Below are 23,742 nucleotides of genomic sequence, written 5' to 3'. Positions count from 1 at the left end.
CAATAATGGCAAGAAAGAGAATCCATATCTAATTTCTGATTTTAATTGAATATTTTGTACTTTGCCTTTAAGAATAATATTGGTTATTAGTTTTTGTAAGCAGCCTTGTTACATTAGTTTCTTCCTGATGTCTTTTATTTAGAGTTTTTCTTAGGAATGGCTGCTGAATTTATCAAGTAATTTAACAGTATCTATTGATTTAATCACAGTTTTCCACCTTTTCTTGATGTAATGGATTAAGTTAGTTGATAGATTTCTGACTAACTGCCCTTGTATCCCAGAAATAATCCTTACTTGGCATATTATCCTTTGATACACTGATGGATTTTGTTCACTAATATTTCACTTAGAATTTTTCTACCTATATTCATAAACAAGGTTCTTCTACAACTTTTTCACTATCTGTGTTGGGTTCTGGTATTTAAACTTTACTAGGTGTATAAGACAAATTGGGGAGAATTTCCATTTATATATGCCAGGGAGCATTTAAATAATATTGCCATTATCTTAATGATTACATGAAATTCATCTGTAAGTCGATTTGTTTCTGGTTCCGTGTTCAAGGACATTTTTAATATTTTCCATTTTCTTCCATAACAAGTTGTCTTATCATTTACATCAGCATGTTGTCTCTTTGACCAGTCTATAGTTTTATTCTCCCTTTTATTACTTTAGATGTTTTTCTTATAAATAGTATACAGGATATCTAGATTTGAGTATTTCTTATAATTAAATCTGCTAATCATTATTTTTAAGTGGTAGGATCAATTTTATTTGTATTTCTTATGATGATTAAAATTTTTAATTATTTACTTCATACTCATTATATTTATTTTTCATATAATATTTATAATTTGGTTACATGTAGTGTATATCATGTTTTACACTGTCGTTTCCATTTTCTCCTTTTCATTTGTTTGCTGGTGTATTCAAGCTATGAGCAATTCCATTTCTTCTCTTGTTACTTTGAAAGTTCAACTGAAGCATAAGTTGTTCACTTCCATTTGCCTACTCTGACAGACATGTATTTCTCTACCTCTATTTGAAAACAATATATTTGAAAACAAATATTTCCCCTGCAAAAAGTTACTCTTTCCAGGCCTCCTGCTCCATCTGTCCCCATATGTCCACCCCTTGCCCTAGTAAGATAATACTTTGGTAACTCTTTTACTTTTCCTCCTCCCCACAGCTGTCCCCAAGCCTTAAGTTGCTGCAGTTATGTGTGTGTTCATTCTAGAATGTTCATTGAATTTCCCTTGCCATATGACTCTTTTTAAGCATTTATATGACACATTCCCAAATAGCCTGCCTGTATCCACTTGGACTTTCTCTCCCCTTCACCTTTCTTATCTGAGCCGAGTTATTTATTTATTTATTTGCTTATTTCCTGAGATGGGGTGGTCTTCCTCTGGGCGGGAAGTTTGCTCCACTTACTGGGTCTCCAACGCCCTTGTTGCCTCTCTGCAACTAGCAGGTGCTGGTCTACTGCCCTCTAGTGTCCACTGTGGCAGACGAGAGCTCAACGCCAAGTGATTCTCCTTCACAGAAAACTTCATCTTTCAGCCTAGTACCTTGTAAGATAGTCTATTAACCTTGGAGTGTATATGTGGTATCAGGTGATACAGGTGTGTCTCCTTTCTCTTCAGTCCAGTCATGAACTTGAGAAGCATTCCAATCTCTAGACTCAGATCACTCTTCCGCTCAGAGAAAATGGTTCATGTTTAATAATCATTTCTCCTTTAACTATTCCTCTTTCTACTTCAGCTATCCTATTCGTGCATGAAGTCTCTTGCATTTAGAGACCTCTTATCCTGCTCTTCATAATTCTACTGCTGGATTTCTTTGCTCTGTGCTGAGACATATTCACTGCACTTTGTTTTCCAGGTCACTAATTTGGGTTTCAACCATGAGCATCCTCATCTACCAGACTTTATTAGCTAGTTTATGTTTTCTTCAGAAAGTCTTTTTGGGGGATGCAGTTTAATGTACTTATTAATATTCAAATTGACAGTTGTCCCCTCCAACAGCTCTCTTTTGCTAGGGGTGTGTTCTATTTTGAATAATCTTCTTCCCTCAGGCTCTTGGGCTGGCATTAGTTCCCCAGGGCTTCGCTTGCAGCCTTCCACATACTGGCTGGCTTAAAACAACAGAAAGTTATCTCACAGTTCTGGAGACTAAATGGCTGAAATAAAGCATCCGTGGGGTCACGCTCTTCTAGATTCTCTAGGAAAGAATACTTCCTCCCCTTCTAGTGTGCGGTACTTACCAGCCATCCTTGGTGTCCCTTGGCTTGTAGACACATCGCTCCAACCTCTGCCTGCATCTTCACAGGGTCGTCTCCTCCACGTGTGCCTCCAAACCTCCCTCTCCTTGTAAGGACACCAGTCATCAGATTTAAGGTCTATCCTAATCCAGTACGACCTCCTCTTGACTTCATTACATTTACAAAGACCCAGCTTCTAAATAAGTTCAACAAAGTTCAACCCAAACAGGCCCAAACGTTGGAAACAAAGTTCAACCCACAACGGGCCCACTTCAATTTTTTTTGTTAGCTCAATGGGCTCCAGCTTAGTTAATAGAGTACCCTACGTGGCACCAGCCACAGGCTGTAGAAAAGACCCTAATACTCTCTCCTCTAGTGTGCTGCCCTCTAGTGTCCATGGCAGATGAGAGCTCCACGCCAAGTGATTCTCCTTCACAGAAAACTTCGTCTTTCAGCCCAGTACCTTGTAAGATCATCTATTATCCTTGGCGTTTAAATGTAGTATCAGGTGGGTGTCCTTTCTCTTCAATCCAGCCATGAACTTGAGGAGCTTGGTAGGGTAGAAGCAGGAAGGCTGCCAGGGCCCTGTTGAGACAAGTGGTTGAATCTCCTCAGCCTCACAGCCCTCCTGCTCCTCATATTAATCCTTGCTAAGAATCTGGAACAGGAAGGATTAATGGGTGGGCAAGACTTCCCACCCATTTGGCAGTCTTGACCTCCTATTCACACCAGTAGAAGATGGGCTTTCTCTCCATGTGCCCCACCCCGACCCCCACGACCAAGCTCTCCTCCAGATTCACAGTTTTAGGAGTTCTGATCTCTAAGCACCACCACCCCCAGCCTGAGAGGGAAAGAGCCCCTCTCCCGCAAGCCCAAGGCCTCGCTGGCACTCAGCTTTCCCTAGGTCCAGCTGTGCATGGCACGGCAAAGGCAGAAAGATGGGAGCTGGGAGGGAAAGGAGGCTTGAAGTCAAAAAGACTGAGAACAAAAGATCTGGAACGCAGATAGTTAATGATCAGCCCGAGCTCTCACGGTCCTATAAAGCGCCTCACTGCCTGTGTTCCATCTTTGGGTTTTGAAAGCTCACGACAGAAGCTAGTGCCCCAGAGACACCATAGCAGCGGCTGGTACTTTTCCATTTCCATCAGCAAGAGGATGTGTTACAGAGTTTTTTGCTTGTTTGTTTGCTTGTTTTCTTTTCAGAAATAAAGTGTTTGACTTTTGGGAGAGGACAGTGTTATTTCCAGTATTAATTCTTTCACCGGGTGCCAGGAATTCTTTTACGTAAATCTTAAGACCTTTTTTTATAACAAACATACAAGCACCTGGGTCAATACATGTGGAATTTCTCTCACCTACTGAAAAAAAAATCCATTTAAAAGTGAATAAATTTAGTTTTCCCTTTTCATTAAAGAAGAAAAGAAGAGGCCAGGTGCAGTGGCTCACGCCTGTAATCCCCAGCACTGTGGGAGGCCAAAGTGGGTGGATCACTTGAGGCCAGGAGTTTGAGACCAGCCTAGCCAACATGGTGAAATCTCATCTCTACCAAAAATACAAAAATTAGCTGGGTGTGGTGGTGCGTGCCTGTAATCCCAGCTACTCAGGAGGCTGAGGCATGAGAATCGCTTGAACCCAGAAAGCAGAGGTTGCAGTGAGGCGAGATCACATCAGTGCACTCCAGCCTGGATGACAGAGTGATACGCTGTCTCAAAAAAAAAAAAAGAAGAAGAAACAAACAAAGAAATGTAGTGGTTGCTTTCTTCCATGGTCTTGAATAAGAATTAAGGGTCAGAAAAACTTGGCAGAGACTGCACCCACCCCTGCTGACTGTGGGCAACCTTTCATTCACTTCGAAGTGGGTGGTTTTCAAACTGAGCTCCCCAGAGTTCTGGGGGTTTCTTGAAGGAAAGAAAGCCAGAAGCCTTCAGGTCTTTACCCTAGGCCCCTCAGCTAGGAAAGTAAACTTTTTGTTTAATTTGTTTATACTTCATAAGACGTCATTCAAACAAAGGTTTTCCTGGCTCTAAAGAGTTTGAAAACCCTTCTCGAAAGCCATTCACGGTCAGTTTTCAGTTTCCCAGCAATTAAAGCATTATGTTCTCTAATCCAACGTACTTTTATATCTTACAAACCTAATGCCGTAATCCAGCTTTAGTGCTCTAAAACTGTTCCACCTGGCATGCTTGAATTTTATGTTGACATTGAAGGATTTATTCTGATAAATATTTTTGGGAGAGACCTTTTCTGATCCCTGTCCCTGAAAAAAACAGCTGATTTATCTGTGCATGTCACAAGCATCAGTCTTTAATTGCATGTTACTGTCTCACTAAAACTTAAGGGCCTCAGAGGATAAAAACACGTAGCTCTTGTTCCCCACCATACTCTACCCCTTAGCATAGTGCCTGGTGCAAGGCAGAGGCTCAGTTACTACTGTTGAATGAATGAAGAATGAACAAATCACTAATGTTTCTTCCATTTAAAGTACCTTGGGTAATCAGTCCAGCATCTACCAGCCCCAGCCACGAATAAGTTGCCATTCATGGTGCCCAGGGCGGCAAATACAACCAGCTATTGGAAATTCCAGGAGCTAATTGCCCAGCTGGGAACATAACACACAAACACTGCAAAGATAATCAGCTAATCAGTGGCAAATTCGAGACAGGTTCCTTGATTCCTGGTTAATAAAGGAAAAGTAAAGGAGCAGTGGGTTGGATCTGCAGGTGCTTTTGGATTCCAGAGAAAGGAAAGAAGGGAAGTTCGGAGCTGATTTGTGATGGTAGCTAAAGAGAAAGGGAGCGAAATCACCATGGACCACGGACAGAGTCCTCATCATTGCAGAGCCAGGAGAAGCTTTTCCAGTCATTCAACTAACAGTACTCTCTGGTGGCACCATTCTAGGCCCTGGGATACAGGGGCGAAGTGAAAGTAACGTCTGTGCTCTCACGGAGCTCATATTCTAGTGGAGAAAGCAGATAAAAAGATACCAAGTGTCCATGTCAGGTAGTAACAAATGCTATGGAGAAAATGAAACAGGGTGATAGAAAATAGAGGGATGGCCCCATCGCTACAAAAAATAAAAGATTAACCGGGTGTGGCGGCGCATGCCTGGAGTCCCAGCAACTTGGGAGGCTGAGGTGGGAGGATCACTTGAGGGCGGGAGGCTCACTTGAGCCTGGGAGATTGACGCTGCAGTGAGCCATGATTGCACCACTGCACTCCAACTGAGGCAACAGAGCAAGATCCTGTCTTTGAACAACGTGGCCCAAGACCTGAGACAAGAAAGAAGTTAGTGTATTGGAGAAGCAGGGAAAAGGCCAGTGTGGCAGAGAACAGTAATGCAGCAGAAAGTGGCTGAAGGTACACTCACAGAGGCGGGTGGCGCTGCTCCCAGGAGGCCTCTGTGGCAGGCCTGTGGGGTTTACTCAGCCCACCGGGAGGCCATTGGAGGGTTGTAAGTTAAGAAATGCCAGGTTTAAGTAGAAGAAGGATGTGAGAAGAGTAGTTTGGCTGGAGCAGATTTTTTTTTTTCAAGAGCAGAAGAGTCAGAGGCCAGAGACAGGAACAGTTCATGGAAGGCTTGCACACTGGGCTGAGGAGTCTAAACCTATGTTGCAAGCAAAGAGCTATTCAGGGGTTTTGAACAGGAGTCACATGATCCAAAAGGTCCTGATAGCACCAGGAGCGATATGAGCCAAGTGTGACCTGAAGGTCCTTCCTAATTCACAGCATAATCTCTAGCTTCTGTCACCACACCGTTGCAGATGTATTTGGCAACTGTTTAATACATGTAACACACCCATATACAAACTCAAACCAACATACAGGCATGTGTGTAAACACGTGTCTCCACCAGTGCATGAAAACTGGAATGTCTGAGAACCTAGGCATTAAAATTGTCAAGAAATTTGGAAGCTGCCAACTCTATTCGTTGAAGAGTAGCTCTAGGAAGGATTCTGAAGCCACATCAGGACCAGGAGAGAGAGAGGACCTTCCTCAATTAGCCAGAGCAAGAGGATGCCAGGTGTTTGCCATTCCGACCTGACAGATACACTGCCACACAGTGAATGCTCATCTGAAGACAAAGGGTTGACTCTAATGATGGTGCCAGGGCTCCACGAACTGATCAAGGAAGTGTCAGGGAACAGAGACGTCTTGCCAGCTCTCCTGAAGCCAGGCATGTAAGCAGCTACTTGCTTCGCCCATACATGAGGCCAAGTTCTAGGCATTACTTCAGCTGAAAGAATAAGAGCTGCTTGATCTCATCTACGAATATATTTAATTGGAGATGTTCATAAAAACAAACATGATATTTTTCTTTTTCATGTTTTGAGACAGGGTCTCGCTCTTTTACCCAGGCTGGAGTACGGCGGCATGTTCACAGCTCACTGCAGCCTCAACCTCCCAAGCTCAAGTCATCCTCCTGCCTCAGCCTCCTGAGTAGTTGGGACTACAGGCATGTGGCACCACGCCTGGCTAATTTTCGTGTTTTTAGTAGAGACAGGGTTTTGCCATGTTGCCCAGGGTGGTCTCAAACTCCTGGGATCAAGCAATCCTCCCACAGTGCTGGGATTACAGGTGTGAGCCACCACACCTGGCTGTTTTGTTTTTTTTTAATCGAGGATTCTGTCTATACACTTCACAGGTGTTACAAGCCAAATACCTTAGTTTTAGTACCTGCTTTGCCACTTACTTCTGAGTGACTCCGAGCTACTAATCTCACCTCTCTGGGCCTCAGTTTATTTATCTGTACAGTGGTTGTCTTAACTAGATCACTGTTTTCCAGTGGAACAATTCTGGGGGTAGGGAAGAAGGTGGAAGTCACCCCACTACTCCACTTCAACTGTGGCACAGATTGGACTTGATCACATAATCTCCTATGAGGAGACATTTCTGCAGCTAAAATTAGAAAAAACAAAAAAGTTAGGGAAAGTGGGAGGTCTCAGAAAGCCCACTTGTCTTTGAGAAAAGTGAAATCCAATCATGGTCTGTTCCCAGGGCTGAGGCAGTGTGCAGAGAGTGTGTAAGCTTAGATTGTTGTTTGGTTTTCGTGCTGACGCCCTCCAACCTCAGAACAAGCAAGAAGGGGTGTGGGCTGTGTGCTGAGTCAGCTTCAAAGTCAGGATTGGTGGGAGGCAGAGTGAGGCTCCAGTGAAGAGGCTGGACTAGACGGGCGCCCTAGACTTAAGCTGTGAAACAAGGTCTCCTCCTCCTGTGCTGTGAGGCTCCAGGCCACCTGCATCTACATAAGGAGAGAGTCTAGTTGCTTAGACCTAAATCCTTACCACCCCATTCTGTGGCTGGTGCAAAGAGCATTCCCACCTGGACTTGAAAAGCAGAACCTATTTACAGGTGCAATGCCTTACGCATCACGATCAGACGAGCTGGTTTTCTTCGTGAACGGGAGGAAGGTAAGTGATGGGCATTCGTACCGTGGCTTGCAAGGCAGCAGGAAACCATGAGCTGGAGGGGAGCTCTTGTGGCCCATTTGGACTGAGCCCCTGTGGTCAAAGGTAAGAAGCCGGGGACTAGAAAGCCATCCTAATGTGACCTGTTTCCCACTCAGCCAGAGCTCAGCTCCTGGAAATGTGGGGAGGGCTCGGTAAAGCCTTGGTGTCGGATGAATCCAGCTTCGCCATTGACTATGTAACATTGTGCACGCTACTTCCCATCCCTGAGTCTTGGAGTCCTCACCTTTGGAATCCACTTCTAGGTGTGTTTAGATGAAAAAAAAAAAAAAGCTGTAAAAGATGAACTACTCTTCTCAGGTCCTTCTTCTGCTTAAACCTGGCATTTCTTAACTTACAACCCTCCAATGGCCTCCCGGTGGGCTGAGTAAACCCCACAGGCCTGCCACAGAGGCCTCCTGGGAGCAGGGCCACCCGCCTCTGTGAGTGTACCTTCAGCCACTTTCTGCTGCGTTCCTGTTCCCTGCCATTGTCAAGATGAAAAGAAAGCTGCCTCCTTCCTTGACTAGGAATCCCTTTGTAAAGCGCTTGGTGCCAGCCCTGATCCACAGACACACTTTATCTGGCAACACATCTTGAGCCTCAAAATTAGGAGGACAAGAAATAGGACCTTTTTAACTTTTTTGTTTATCAACTTAATTTTTCTGTTGAGTCCTCATCATACAGAATTGGTTAAAACGTCCTCTCAGTCGATCAGGGTCCCCTGCTTTCCCTGGGTGGTGGCTAAAATCCATTTGGAGCCTGTCTAAAAAGGGCAGGGACTCTCCATTGCCAATTGTCCCAGCATCCTCCCTCCAGTCCTCACCATTCACCCATGCAGGCCCCCAGTTAACCCGAGTTCCCTCTGCAGGCCCTTCCCTTCTTGAGTCTCTGTCTGTCTCTCAAATGAACCATTCTGCAGCTCCCAAGGCATATGGCTTTTCTGGGGTCTTGTCACCTCCCCCCAGGGATCCTCAGCCCCAGGGCTTGGTCACTATCTACCCCCAACCCCAGAGCTTAGTTCAAGAAAGGACCCCTAAAGGCCCTTCTGACCCACTCTCCTGTATGCAGACTCCATAACCAGCAACCACCGTATGTTCTTCCAAAACTGTCATTTGAGGATTTGAGTCCTTGCTTGCCCATCCCACTGGCCTAGCTTTTGGAGACTCAAAAGCCAGAGGAGTCTCCTTACTCTGCTTTCCACGCCACATCCCCTCTGTATCAAGAGCCCAGAGTGAAGTAGCTATCGTCAGAGCAGGGAATAAGTCAAGGCTTAGAAGAAATGCAAGGAGGATGAGGTAGGGGTGGGGGTCAGTCACACAACAAAAATATCATCCAACCACACTCTCAATCTATGTGTTTAAAGGACCGGTGGTGGGGGTTGGGGCAGGCAGGGAACAGCCTCTTATTCCATTGATTTGGATCCCCTAGAGATCCAGAACGCAGTTGAATGTTAACATCCCAGCTTGTATGCATCTTCCTTTGGCTTTTTTATTTTTTCAGGTCTACAAAAGTTTATGTCTCCCTTCTGGGGAGAAAGGAAGACTCTAACAGGGATAGTTGACTGTATCTTCCTTTCCTCCAACACAACAGAATGGCTGGATGTGTTTGCAAGACACCCCGAGACAAAGTCCAAGGAACTATCCCAAAATAAGGAAATGGGAAAGAGGCACCAAAGAAGGTTCCTTGTGGCTTTTGAGAGCTAAAGCCTCCACTTTTCTTTTTTCTTTTTTTTTTTTTTTTTTTTTTTTTTTTTTGAGACAGAGTCTTGCTCTGTCTCCCTCCCAGGCTGGAGTGCAGTGGCACAATCTCAGCTCACTGCAACTTCTGCCTTCTGGGTTCAAGTGATTCTCATGCCTCAGTCTCCTGAGTAGCTGGGATTACAGACATGCGCCACCATGCCTAGCTTTTTCTTTTCTTTCTTTCTTTCTTTATTTTTTTTTCTTTTTTTGTATTTTTAATAAGACAAGGTTTTGCCACATTGATTAGGCTGGTCTTGAACTCCTGGCCCCAGGTGATCCATCTGCCTCAGCCTCCCAAAGTGCTGCGATTACAGACGTGAGTCACTGCACCTGGCCAAACCTCCACTTTTCAAGGGGGGAATGCTAGTGTCTACCAGGGCCACCTGGGTCCTGAGCCAACTGCTATTGAGGGGAGTGGCAGTCTTCAGGGCTTCCTCAGGACAGCAGCAACTCTCCACCTCCCCTTCCTGCCACTCTTTGGACTCCTACTGTGGCAAATACATTCCCAACCAGAGGGATCTCAGAGGGGCCAGGATCTCTGCCCACCCAGCTTGCCTCCCTGCAGGATCCTTCATTGCACGCATGCACACACAGGCACACACGTTCACACAAGCACACACATATGCAGACACGCACAGACATGCACACAATCCAAGTCCCTCCCAGATCTGAAATATTTCAAGGCTGAATTGGATGATTCCACAAAAATAGGTAGTGGAGCAAATATGAATAATATCCCCCAGAGGCATCTTTACACAGCAGTGGTTCCCAGCTCTACTCGTATATCACAGCATTGTTGCCTCACTTGCCTTGTGAGTCTTCTGTCCTGTTAACATGTGTGAACGACGTTTGCCCTCAGAGCACCAAAAAAACAGGTGCAGATGAAATCAGCCCTATTATACCCCAATCCCTAAATCAAACAGGCTTCCACAGATGTTCCATGGGGTCACAGATTCAAGCCCCATAATCATCTCTCTTCTGTTCCCAACATAGGTGATAGAGAGGAATGTGGACCCGGAAGGGACCCTGCTGACCTTCCTACGGAAGAACTGGACCCTTTTGTCAAAGTCCTGGCTGTGTCTATGTTTGTCTTAACACTTAGGGCATCTGAGAACTATGGGAATGAATCAGATCTCTCCATTCAAATAGTCAGCCCCCTTGGCTCTGCCTCTATTTGCTTTTGGTCGTGGTTTTAAGGATATTAGGTTAATCGGGTTATTCTGGAGAGGATGAGGTTTCCCCAGAGTTCCCTGTATCTGATAATAGCAGTGAAATGGAAGCTAAGCTCTACTTCAGCACTAATAATTCCCTCGTGAGCTTTCTGGAGCCCCACAGGGTTATTATGTAATAGAGGCTTGTGTTGCCTGTGTCCTGCCCTTTTTAGAAACCAAATCCTCCGGATTCAGTTGGAACCTGTGTCACAGAGAAAGATGTCCTTTCCCTACATCTGTTTTCTTACCCTCGGTTTTCCCTGCCATTTCATATTCTGAAATATAGATCCTCATAATAGCAAACATATTTTAGTTGGTAAATCTGATGGATCTCTCAGTTCTCTGAGAATCAAAAATAAATAAATGACAGAAGTTACTAATTGATGAAATCAGCTTCTGGACAAGTTTTATTTAAAAGCCCATGGTTTTTAATTGGTTGTTGATGTTTAAAAATTAGAAAATTTTATATTATTTAAAAATCAAGATTTTTCAGCTTCTCTTGAAAAACAGGGAGATTGCCATCCCTGAGTGGCAACAGTCTTGTTGAGAACTGAGCAGGGACTGTTCCAGCCATTTCCTAAAGGGCCCGAGCTCACCAGTCACGTGTAGCCCCCTCTTCATTTACATTACCACTCTGATAAGCATTTTGGGTTTTGACTTAATTTTGATGAATAAGCTTAGGGTTTAAAAAAAAAAAAAAAAAAAAAACAGGCACTAGCAGTACAGAGTTAGGCATTCTGAAATCTTTTTAGCCAATTTAGTTAATTACCTCCAATTCTATAAATTGCTTGGAAATAAACCAGTTAGGGAGAAGGATGAATAAAGAGAAGGGACTGAGGCTAAGCCGCAGCAGAGGGACACTTGGTGGGATCTGTAAATAAGGATAGGACATTTCTCTAAAAATTACCAATTTGCTTTCAAATGCAACACAAATTGAGTTGCTAAAAATAGCCTTCCTCTCTTACAATTGTATGATTGAAACCCAGAAGAAGACATATAAGAATACCCTATAATAAAATAGGATTTTTCTTTTTTCTTTTTTTTTGTTTTGGTTTTGTTTTGTTCTGTTCTGTTCTGAGATGGAGTTTCACTCTTGTTGCCCAGGCTGGAGTCCAATGGCTTGATCTCAGCTCACCGCAACCTCTGCCTCCCAGGTTCAAGCGACTCTCCTGCCTCAGCCTCCCGAGTAGCTGGGATTACAGGCACGCACCATCACACCTGGCTAATTTTTCGTATTTTTAGTAGAGATGGGGTTTCTGCATGTTTATCAGGCTGGTCTCAAACTCCTGACTTCAGGTGATCCACCCGCCTCAGCCTCCCAAAGTGCTGGGATTATAGGTGTGAACCACCGTGCCCCGCCTAAAATAGGATTTTTCAAAGGGCTTTACACCCATTATGCTACAAGATGCTTACTATAAGCCTGTGGAGATAAAATAGGTATTGCTTCTCCCTCTTTGTGAGAAAACAGGCAGGGAGAGGTTCATATGCTCAGTGTCACACTAAGACCTGAAGGCAGGTGAATGGCTTCTCATATCTACACTCACCCTTCAAAAACACTTTCTCAGAAGTGACCCCCTAGGGAGCCAGCTATACTGAAAGCAAATGTTCGCCTTGGCACCTTTTCCTTGACTGCGTCCCTTCCAGTACGTCTCACAGGAACCAAGTACGCCTGCGGAAGAGGAGGCTGTGGCGCCTGCACCGTGATGGTGTCCAAGCATGACTCCGTGTCCAAGAAGATAAGGTATCCCAGCCCAGAAGCCAGGGCAGGACTTTGTTTCTTGCTCATGTTCTTAGCTCACCACTTGAAGAAAGGTCCTTAGATTCTTGCTGTGTCCAGATCTTAGACGGCTCTGAAAAATACAATGAAAGCTGCGAGTCATCTACTCAAGTAACACATAAACTAACTACATGTTACACACCATTTCACGAAGATCCTTCAAGGCCCATCTATGCACCCCAGGTTAAGAAACCCCAGGGTAGGTCAGCCATTGATTTTACAGATGAAGAAACTGAGGCTCAAAGAGATGAAGTGACTTGTTCAAAGTCATACAACTAGTAAGCTATAGAACAAGGACTGGACCCCTACATTTTCTGGCTCTGAAGCTAATAATGCTTTTTCTTTCCCTTTCTTTGAGGCGGAGTCTCACTCTGTCATCCAGGCCGGAGTGCAGTGTTGCTATCTCGGCTCACTGCAACCTCTGCTTCCCAGGCTCAAGTGATCCTCCCACCTCAGCCTCCCAGTAGCTGGGACCACAAGTGCCTGCCACCATACCCAGCTAATTTTTTGTATTTTTGGTAGAGCTAGGGTTTCACCACGTTGCCCAGGCTGGTCTCGAGCTCCTGACCTCAAGCAATCCAACTGCTTCATCTTCCCAAAGTTTTGGGATTAGAGGCTTTGAAGCACCGCCACCAGCCGCTAATACTCTTTGTACAATTGGGCTAGACCAGCCCTACAGAGCAAGGACTGAGGCTAAGATTTCACCCTTTTCTTAAGGACCAGATTCTAGAAGTTGGGGTTCCCCCAAGTCCATTGGCCCAACAAATCAAGAGATGGCTTCAGAACACAGGTCTTCCTGCACTGTTGAATGACCTTACCTAGGGAGTTTTAAATTAGGAAGCAAAAAAATTCTCAAATGTGTACATATAGATAAAAGACATAGGTATACATTTTGCTTGTTATGAAGTCAATGTTCCAATGAATACTGTTGAAGTCCAACCACACTCCTAGTGACACAAGTTTATTCCTGTTACTCCCAGGTGGGTCTATGCTTGGAAAGTGTTTCTGAAGTTCAGAATGTCCAGATTCACCTTAAGGCTCCCTATTCCAACAGAGAGCACAGAGTCAGCAGAGAGAACTGTAAATTCCTCCTCTCCAGTTCCCCATGCCCTCAGCTCAGTGATGGGTTCTGGAGGTCTTCCGCCGTTCTTCCTGGTGCCAGGCTTGCCCATAAGGCAGGACCGTGTTACTTCTCTTGATTTTCCTTGTGTTTCTTATACAAAGACACTTCTCCGTCGCCGCATGCCTGATGCCCATCTGCTCTCTGTATGGAGCTGCTGTGACCACCGTGGAAGGTGTTGGAAGCATCAAAACTCGGCTTCATCCTGTGCAGGTAAGAGCGCATCCTAATTTTCTCACTTCCTAGCTTTATCTTTTTGCCAAATGCTATGTTGTCTATACTGCCTGAGGCTTCTAGCTTGTGATCAGGTAAGTAGAAGATTTGGATGCCTATCAACCAGAGTAATAACATTTGTTAAGTGATTTAAAAGAAAACTGGAACTCCATCCACATTTGATTAATCACCTTTTTTTTTTTTTTTTTTTTTCATTTTTTCTGCTTGAATGAGAAGCAGAATTATTGAAGTATTGATTAGTGGTCTGGAGTAGGTATCATACAAAGAATATTACATATAGAATAAAATGTCTGTGAGGCTAACAGAATAAAATTTAGGATTATTCCCTGCAGTGTAGAGGTCAGAATTGGGAGTAAGAGGAATCTAAAACTTCACCAGAACATGAGAACAGTTGTTTCTCTGAATCTTAACCTGAAGCTGAAACAAAGAGGTTGGATTTAATAGCAATGTGACATGTGTTAACAGAGAGCACGATGATTCCTCTGACATTGTTACAAGAGCTTGGGAGTCACAGGACCAGATTGACCAACACTGAGTCTTTCTAGATGAGGAGCCCAGAGGGCCTCTGGGTTTAACTACATGATCTCCTTGGAAAATAAACTCCAAGGAGATGAGCAAAGATAAAGTATCCAGCAGAGTGTACCAGAGTCTAGTAGGAGGGCAGAGAGGATGCTCACAGCAAGACTGATAAACCCAAATCCTAGCATTACATTACATTCTGCAATCTAGAACAGGGCTTCCAGATCTAGACACAAACTTTAATGTGCCTAAGACTCACCCAGGAGCTTGTTAAAGATGCAGATTCTGAGTAAAGAGATTTGAGGCAGGAGCGCTAGGTTCTGCATTTCCTGTAAGTGCCCAGTTGGAGTCAATACTGCTAGTCCATGGGCAATACTTTAAATGGCAGGGACCCAGGACGTGGACCAAAATCCCAGACCTTTGAAAGGAGAGCTCCCTTTGTGCCAACACAGAAAAATTTAAGGATGAAGGCAAAGTGAGATCAACAGTAGACAGTCTCCAAGTTAATCAGAAAAAGGTAGCCTCATAGAACTAAGCTGTGCGAGATGCAGAGGTGTTCAAGAAAACTATTTTTGAGACTCCCACACACTCTGTTTATACTTATTGATTTTCAGAGGAGTCTTTGCTCTCTGAGAGTGGAGGATACATGCTGCTAATTCCCAGTTAGAAGGATTTGAGCACTTGACCTTGGAAAGTGATTATCACAGGACATGGCTTCTGGGCCACTTCCTCTAGGAGCGGCCTAGGGAAAGGAACACGGGCTGAGTCTGATCAAAGGGAAGGAAGTGAGTTCCTCAGGGAGTGGGTTCTGCCATTGCCAGGGAACTGCAGGCTGTGGAGTGTGGTGAGAGTTGGTGGCAGCAAGAAGGCATGGCCATAACCACATGTCTTTCCAGGAGCGGATCGCCAAGAGCCACGGCACCCAGTGTGGATTCTGCACCCCTGGGATGGTGATGTCCATGTACACGCTGCTCAGGAACCACCCACAGCCCTCGGAGGAGCAGCTCATGGAAGCCCTGGGGGGTAAGTCTAAACAGAGAAAACCCACCACCCAGCCAAGGCCAGGTAGGGAGTGTGTTTCTGGATATATCGCACCACTCCCAGTGTCATCCTAATCCCACTCGGGTCTCTGCTTCAGTTGGTTCTAAAGTAGCTACAGCACCCAGGAGCAGAGAATGCCAAGCTGCTCCCTGCTTATCAGAGCATGTGCTTGGAACAGCCTGCTCAGAGCTAGCATAGTGCACACACTCGACACCATCCACTCCACACCTCGTTTTCTATCCAGTGACTTCTTTGGCTTCCTTTGTTAAGGGCCTGTATTAGTTTCTCAGGGCTGCCCTAACTAAGTACCACAAACTAGCGGGCTTAAAACAGCAGAAATGTATTCTCCCCAGTGCTGGAGCTTTAAGTCTGACAGCAAGCTGTCTGCAGGGCCACGTCCTCTCTGAAGGCTCCTGGGGCTCATCCTGTCTGGCCCCTTCCTAGCTGCTGCTGGTTGACAACGGCATTTCCTTCCTTGGCATTTCTTGGCTTGTAGATGTGTCAATTCAACCTATTTCCATTTCATATGATCTTCTCCCCTGTGTGTCTGTGTCCAAATTTCCCTGTTCTTGTAGGACGCCCGTCATCAAATTGGGCCAGTCTTAACCCAGTGTCACTTCATTTTAACTTGATTACATCTATAGAGCCCCTATTACCAAATAAGTTCAGATGTTCTAAGGTTTAGCACTTGAATGTGTCTTTTGGGGGACATAACCCCTAACATGGCCCTTCACATACCAAAAGAATCCTTTAGGTGGGCACAGTGGTTTCCGCCTGTAACCCCAGCACTTTGGGAGGCTGAGGCAGGAGGATCACTTGAGGTCAGGAGTTCAAGTCCAGCCTGGCCAATATGGCAAAACCCTGTCTGGCAAAACCCTGTCTCTACCAAAAACAAAAAACAAAAATTAGCTGGACGTGGCAGCGTGCGCCTGTAATCCCAGCTACTTGAGGGGCTGAGGCAGGAGTATCGCTTGAACCTGGGAGGTAAATGTTGCAATAAACCAAGATCGTGCCACTGCACTCCACACACAGGCCTGGGCAACAGAGCAAGACTCCATCTCAAAAAGAGAGAGAGAGAGAGAGAGAGAGAATCCTTTAAAATTTGCAATGAGTTTAAGTTACTGAAGAGGAGTTCATAATCATATCCCTTTTGAAGAATCAATAAACAGCCATTTCAGGTGTTAATAATCCCTAAACAAGTTATCTGTTAAATACACAAATTCTGAGGTTGAGGGCTGAGCAGGAGCACAGGCACACTCCCCTCACCTGCCAGCTGCTGGTGGACTTCCCCACCTTCCTTAGGTCCCTCACCTGTTTGAGGTCCTTCAGCAGCTCCTTATGCCTAAAGCATGGCCAAGCCTAACCTCCTTCACCAGGCGTTCAGAGAAGTCCAACCACTTGACCTCCCTAAGTCATGCTTCCTCCTACTCTCCAGGGCTCCCTGCCAGCCAGTCCCCCCACAACCCCATCTCTGCACCTGTGCCTGCTGCTCTGAGAACCCAGAATGCCTCTCCCTGGCTCTCCACAAATCCATAGCTTTCTCATTTTTCCTTAAGCCTAGGCTTCCCTGTGAAGCCTTCCCAGAGGAACTCTATTCCACACGGACTCTTTCACTCCCAGCCCCTAGGCCTTCCTCTTTGGAAACCTGAGGTTCTCAAATGTTATTGCATGGAACAGCAATAAAATGGGAAGTTCATGCAGTAGAATTTCCTGCAGACTTCTGGAATGCAGATATCTGGGTCTAATCCCAGATGGCATTTCAGGAGAATAGGAGCAGGGTTAGGAATCTGTATTTTTTTAAAATACCCCCAGGAGAGTTTGATGTAATTATCTAAAAGCAACTAAGGCACATCACTGACAAACCATTCAAGACACGATGGTATATCATCCAGGGCCTTAGAAACTGCCTAAGTTTTCTGTTTGAGGATCCCCGCTATCTTACCTAGTATCTGAAATATAGTTGTCAATAGATCTACATCAAATTAATAAATTAATAGATGAAGAACTCATTCCCAAATTCCCATCTGGTGAAGATGATGAGCTTGCCAACTAGGCTATCACCTTTAAGACAGAGAATAAAACTGGAATTGAGGTAGAGGGCAGGGTAATACTCCAAGGAGAGGAATAAAGCATTAAACCCCTTGGCAGATATTAAAACACCCTTCTAAAAACGTTGGGAACCAGGCTCAGTACTGCACACCTGTAGCCCAAGCTACTCAGGAGGCTGAGGTAGGAGGAGACCAGGAATTTGAACACAGCCTGGACAATGTCATAAGACCCTTTAAAAAAAAAAAAAAAAAAAGCTAGATTGATTTAACTTTCAAAAGACAAAAGGAGCCAGTAAATGCAAAGTCTACTAACGACTGCACTTCTCTGACTGATTAGGTAACCTATGCCGCTGCACTGGGTATCGGCCAATATGTGAGAGTGGGAGGACCTTCTGCCTGGTGAGTAGGTGACTGTGGGGACACCCCATGCAGCAAGAACAACAATGACAGCTGATCAAGGCCAGGAACAGAGGAATCAAAATTTTTTAGGCCATCTCAACAGACCATTAGGGAGACCCACTGTGAACTCACTGAGTTTTAGTTTTTTGCTGAAGATTGGGGGAACATTGTGACACCTTTGAGGTTGTCCAATCAAAACCACAGAGGGAAGTCAGGTCATCTAACCAGCTGTCCAGACATTTTCTGTAACTAGTTCAGGAAGGCATCTGGACAGGCAAGTCAGAGGGCATTGGCAAACCCAAGGGGACAAAGAATGCAAGTGGGTGGAGTTTGCTTTGGTGAGGCAAGGTCAGTTCCAGAGTCCAACCAGCTGAGAAGGTGTGAGCAGACAAGAAGCTAAATATGTAGAGTGGAACCCAAAATTTAGTACAAGAGCACAGGGAGTTTTCTTTACAAAATGGGGACACTTCACTGGGCTCTTGAGAAAATCACGTAAGTCTTGCTTGGCACTTAGTGAGAGTTCCACAAATAGTTACTGCTGTCATTGAAGATGTCATTGACATGTGAATAGTGCTTGACAGGACAGGCACAGTTCGTGGTTCTCTGCTGAGGGCAGGATGGATGTGGGCACTACAGCCCTTAGGCCCAAGCAAGGAAGACCCCGTACTTTAGAGGACCCCTCTCTGGTCTTCCTCCAACAGTTTTCGGGAGTTCATAGCACCAAAGTGACTTTGTCCACCTGGGACCTCACCCCTTTTCTAGATCATTCTCCATGGATGTTCTTGATCCCACTGTTAGACCAGACATCAGCCTCTTCTATGAGTCTGTCCAGGGCAGCTCATAACAGCAGTGTCTGCACCCCTAGGTCAGAGGGTGGCCAAGGAGCGGGCTGTTTGTGGAGGAAGTAGACTGAGCTTGGCTGTTCAGGCTGCGGTGCTCAGGCCCCTCACAGCGCAGAACAGAGCCAGGGTAGAAGAGAAGGGCAGCAGGCCCCAGGCTGGGGGCCTTTGTTGGCACTCTTTGCTGCGGCTCCACAAATAGTGGAGGTGGACCTAGAAGTAGACCGGGAGGTGTGTCCCACGACCTAGAACCAGGCAGGTCACCTGTGCATGCATCGCCCAGACGTCTGCTGCCACATGAGGGAGCCAAAGGCGACATGCTGAAGTAAATGAAATGGCTTGTAAGCCCAGCAAATGGCTGGTATCGAGTGAAAAAGCACTTGGGAAATACAAACGAAAAAAGTTAAAGGAAGTGTCTTTCCCTGTGGATACAGACGTTATTGTCCGCCTTTCCAGACACACAGACTCGGGGGATAAAGGCAAAACTGTGGTCACCCACCCTGCCTGGTAGCCAGCATGTCTCACGGGACTTTAATGGGTGAAGCAACCCAGTCTCAGGGAATACACAAGGCTAATGTCAAGTGGGCCAAGAGATGACTGGCTTTTCCGTTGTCGGTTCACGGTGCATCGTGGGAGCTCTCAGAGCTTCGAGTAACAGAGATGCTGCTTGCTTGGCCCAGCTGTTTTTGCTTCTTGGATAAAATTAGAAGGATAGCGGCTTAGACATTTAGGTAGAGACAGAGAACTGAAGTGTCTGGAAGAAAGTATTATGCTAGGAACTTAGGAGAACTTACTTGTGTAAGAAGATGTAAGAGGGAAGTTTGGAAGAAATGGGAAGTGAAAGAGCCGGCAGATGGAAACCTGCCTTAAAACTCATTGTCAGCTCATCCCCAGACAGCTCCACGCCCATCCCAAATGTCTGCGAGATCTGGTTTCTAAAATGGTTTTCTTTTTTCTTCCTATAAATTATTATTACCCTGTAAAGCATCTAGTCATTAATTTTCCATTAGAAATTAACCTAAAAGTTCATATATGGATGCAAGGCGGTACATGTAGTGTACAAAAATGTTCATATACTATGTACTATAATACAATCCCAAATGTGAAAACATCAGTGGAATAGAGTAATGATAGTTTATTTCCTTTACACTTCTATATTCTATATTATCATTTTATATTATATACTTACATATATTATCTACCAAATTACGTATCTTATATACTCTACATGTATTACTCTTAAAAATAAGCAAAAGAAGAAAGATCTTGTGATTATCTGTGTTCCAATAGAAACCACCAACAGTGGCTTAAAAAGTCTGAAGTCTCAGGCTGGGCATGGTGGCTCAAACCTGTAATCCCAGCATTTTGAGAGACTAAGGTGGGCAGATCGCCTGAGCTCAGGAGTTCAAGACCAGCCTGGGCAACACAATAAAACCCTGTCACTAATAAAATACAAAAAAAAATTAGCCAGGCATGGAGGTGTATGCCGGTAGTCCCAGCTACTTGGGAGGCTGAGGCAGGAGAATCACCTGAACTGGAGAGACAAAGGTTGCAGTAAACCGAGATCTTGCCACTGCACTCCAGCCTGGGCGACAGAGCAAGATTCCATCTAAAAAAAAAAAAGGCCTGAAGTCTCATTTAAATTGCCAACCTTTGGGGGCACATTTTCGTTTACCTACTCAAAAAAGTTTTTAATCTAAGGCATTTCACCTTCTTAGGAGGCAAATAGCTGTCAACAGAAAGGAAAAGGAAAATGCTGTTTGGATTGGGGAGAACATGACTCTTCCCCACTTGGCAAGAAAAATGAGGTGAGTCCCTTTGTTTTGTCCTCTCACTATGAGTGTTGCTTAATGCTGACCCAGTGTTGAAACTGTGCCTGCTTGTTTTAATGGTCATTCTCTGCTTACAACTGTCCAAAGTGCATATGCAAATAAAGCTCTTTTCATCTGGGAGCTGCGGAAAGCGGTGATGACAGCCCACACTCTGATCTTCCCCTTCGCAGTCAGAAAGACTGGAACAACAGGAAGACAAAAACACTGGGACCAGAAACAAAGCACCTCCCCCAGCTCTGGATGGGTCAGTTCTCAGGTGGAGGTGAATTCTCTACTTGCCCCTGCAGAGCCTTCTTCTGTCACTGTCTCCTCCTTTGTAGACAGAGGGCGCTGCAGTCCCAGAGGGCTGAAGAGCCGTCCAAGGCCACAGGCAAGTCAGTGCCCCGCCCCGCCGCCCAGCCAGGAAGTCAGCCATAAACATTCCAATCCCTGGCTTTGCTCCCTGAGAGATGCTCATTTCCAGGAAAAAAAAGGGCCCTGCCAAATTCTTAAAGGTATTACTTAGAGAAGTTGAAATGCAGGATAAAATACACAATCAGCTCCCAGTATGCGAGGAAATCTGAGAGCACACCGCTGGCCCTAGACAAACCTGTGCATTTCTTTCTCCTCTCCTCTCCTCTTCTCCCCCCTCCCTCCTCCCCCCATCCCCTCTCCCATCTCCCCTCTCCCCACTCCTGTTCTTTTGAGATGGAGTTTCACTCTGTTGCCCAGGCTGGAGTGCAGTGACAGGATCTCAGCTCACTGCAACCTCCACCTCCTGGGATCAAGCAATTCTCCTGCCTCAGCCTCCTGAGTAGCTGGGACTACAGGCACGCGCCACCATACCCAGCTAATTTTTGTATTTTTAGTAGAGACGGGTTTTCACCACATTAGCCAGGGTGGTCTTGATCTCCTGACCTCATGAGCCTCCCACCTCGGCCTCCCAAAGTGTTGGAATTACAGGCGTGAGCCACCGTGCCCAGCCCAAACCCACACATTTCTATCCTTCACACCTATCTTTTCCCATTCTTGCTCCCACTGTCACCTTAACTGGATCTGAAGAAAGTGTGCTGTGACAAAGAGGGGTGCTGCCTAAGGGAGGAGGCTGCACCCCTCACAACCGCTATACAGGATCAGTGCCTTGCTGGGGTCACTACATCCTAAATCCAATTCTTTAGGTCTTTGTGGTTTTGTGGTCTCAGGAATTCTGTTTGGGCAATGACTGGGCTCTAGGGACCACTTGACTCACTTTAACCAAATTCAAAGACTGTGACATTTAAACTGGAATGTGCCCCATTTTCATTTATGAAGAGACACACAGTTATAAAGTGGATCTTGCCATCACTGAGCCACTCATCCTTTCCTGGCAGGAAAACACACTAGGAAGATAAATTGCAATGAGAAGTTTGCTTGGTGAGCATGGAGACAGCGCAATTGCATAGCCTCAATGGGCAGGACCCTTCCCTTCCGCCCGACTGGACCTGCGTGAGGCCAGGTGTCTGCCCGAGTGGCTCCCTCTTCTCTATAAGCAGAGTTAAGATCGCCCACTTGGGTAACCATGACATCTTGGCCTGGGATCTATTTAGGAAAATTTTTCATTTCTCAACATTCATTTATTATGTTTGTTTTTTGTTTGAATTCCCTGACACAAACTTATTTCTAGGTTCTAAAGATATGCCACATTATTGCCCTGAGGCACTGCCTATACTTCTAATGCCAACTAGCACAAAAACAGATCGTTCAGATGTGGTCCTGAAATGCCCAGCCTGTGTGTCCCTACTAACACCCTTATCAAGGAACAATTGCAAGTGGTTTTTTTTGTTTGTTTGTTTTTCTGGAGCCTGGGAAAACCTCAGAGAGACAGAAAAAGAGGGAAGTGTTGGACAAATGTCAGGTCGTTTTACCCATTATCACAATTACCCTTCAAAATATGGCTTATTTTTATTAAATCCTTAGAGAGATTAAGGACTTTTCCATTGGAAAGCTTAGAGAGTCACCTGAGTGAGTGAACCCTGATCTGTCTACCTTTGATACCTACATATCCTCTTCTCCATCACACCCACATCCACCTCTGTGCCCCCCATCTCTCCCAGTTTTCCTTACATCTTCAGGAATGTTTTGCTGACAATAAGTGTTTTCCAAAGCTAAAACAGATCTGATTCAGACAGGATTACAGTGTGCGTAACTTTTCACTGTGCTTTGGTTTCCTACAGGTAAAATGGAGATAATTTACTTTCTCTATTCAATGAGTGTGAAGATTAAATAAATTGCTAGTACATGTAAAAGCATTTGGAATGTAAGCACTTACTAAGTGTTAACTATTGTTATTAAAGTCAAATTGTGTGTGTGTGTGTGTGTGTGTGTGTGTGTGTGTGTGTTTATGCATGGGCATGTATGTTTAGAGTCATTTTCACTTGAACTACGGGACTTTCAGAGCTTTCAGCATTTCAAATCCTGACTTCACAGGGGAGAAGATAGTGGTTGCGGAACAGTGGAGGGGATTTCCCTAATGTTTTTAACCTCTCATAGTTTTTCATAGACTGTCTTTGTGTTTTCCAGAACACACATTGTAGGATTTCATAGAATACTCTTTGCTCTTTTCTTTATTGTTACATTTAGTAACAAATCAGTATTTCTCTTAATAGATGATTCCTATTTTAAATTATTTGGTTTGAACTATTTCCCTGTGCAGGGAGATTACGAGAGTTATCACTACGTTCATGTTGCCTCATTTCTATAAAGAATTACCATGCTGTTTCCAGTTGAGCTGGGCTGACAGAACCATCTGTTTCTTCCGTTTATAAAGATTTGCACGAAGTTATTTGCAAAAGAGGAGTTTCAGCCCTTGGACCCGACCCAGGAGCTCATATTTCCCCCAGAACTCTTGGTAAGACTAGCTGGATATTTTACGTACTCGTTTAAATATCATTGGTTATAAACTCAGTTTTAGAAAGCCTCCGTTTTCCTTCCTGCGAAATTGTCAAATTGTGGTAATGTTCGATCAGATGAAGATGCCTGCTTCCCTCCATGCCACACCCTGCCTGATCCCTGGCACATTCCCTGAAACCTCCGCTCAGCCTCATCGCTCTCATCATTGTCATCTGCAGTGTGTCACTAGTGGCTGTTCAGGAGACACAGCACAGCACTGCTAAGCTTCTCCTTGGTCTTCTGTCCCACTCCAGCACATTGACCCCAAGGAACACTTCCAGGAGACACCCCTAGCTTTTAGCCTTCCTCCCATCCGCATCTTTCTTTGCAGAAATGCAGCAGTCCTATTCTACCAACAGCTATTTC

At 45.1% G+C, this 23,742-nt stretch overlaps 1 protein-coding gene across 1 annotated transcript in view; it reads left to right on the top strand.

Annotated features, from left to right (window-relative positions):
• Positions 1-7,617: 7,617 nt before the first annotated feature.
• Positions 7,618-23,742, top strand: part of AOX2 (aldehyde oxidase 2) — a 78,644-nt gene continuing 62,519 nt past the window's right edge. Inside the window, exons 1-8 of the mRNA NM_001302930.1 lie at positions 7,618-7,671; positions 10,443-10,500; positions 12,305-12,401; positions 13,662-13,770; positions 15,207-15,333; positions 17,737-17,798; positions 20,356-20,445; positions 23,255-23,335. Coding sequence (NP_001289859.1) covers positions 7,618-7,671; positions 10,443-10,500; positions 12,305-12,401; positions 13,662-13,770; positions 15,207-15,333; positions 17,737-17,798; positions 20,356-20,445; positions 23,255-23,335 — 678 coding nt within the window. The remainder of the gene's footprint in view (positions 7,672-10,442; positions 10,501-12,304; positions 12,402-13,661; positions 13,771-15,206; positions 15,334-17,736; positions 17,799-20,355; positions 20,446-23,254; positions 23,336-23,742) is intronic.

This window comes from Saimiri boliviensis, chromosome 5 (genome assembly GCF_048565385.1).
Source record: "Saimiri boliviensis isolate mSaiBol1 chromosome 5, mSaiBol1.pri, whole genome shotgun sequence".
In the NCBI taxonomy this organism is placed as follows: Eukaryota; Metazoa; Chordata; class Mammalia; order Primates; family Cebidae; genus Saimiri; species Saimiri boliviensis.
Note: the sequence above shows the minus strand (reverse complement) of the source record. Positions and strands in the feature narration are given on the sequence as shown.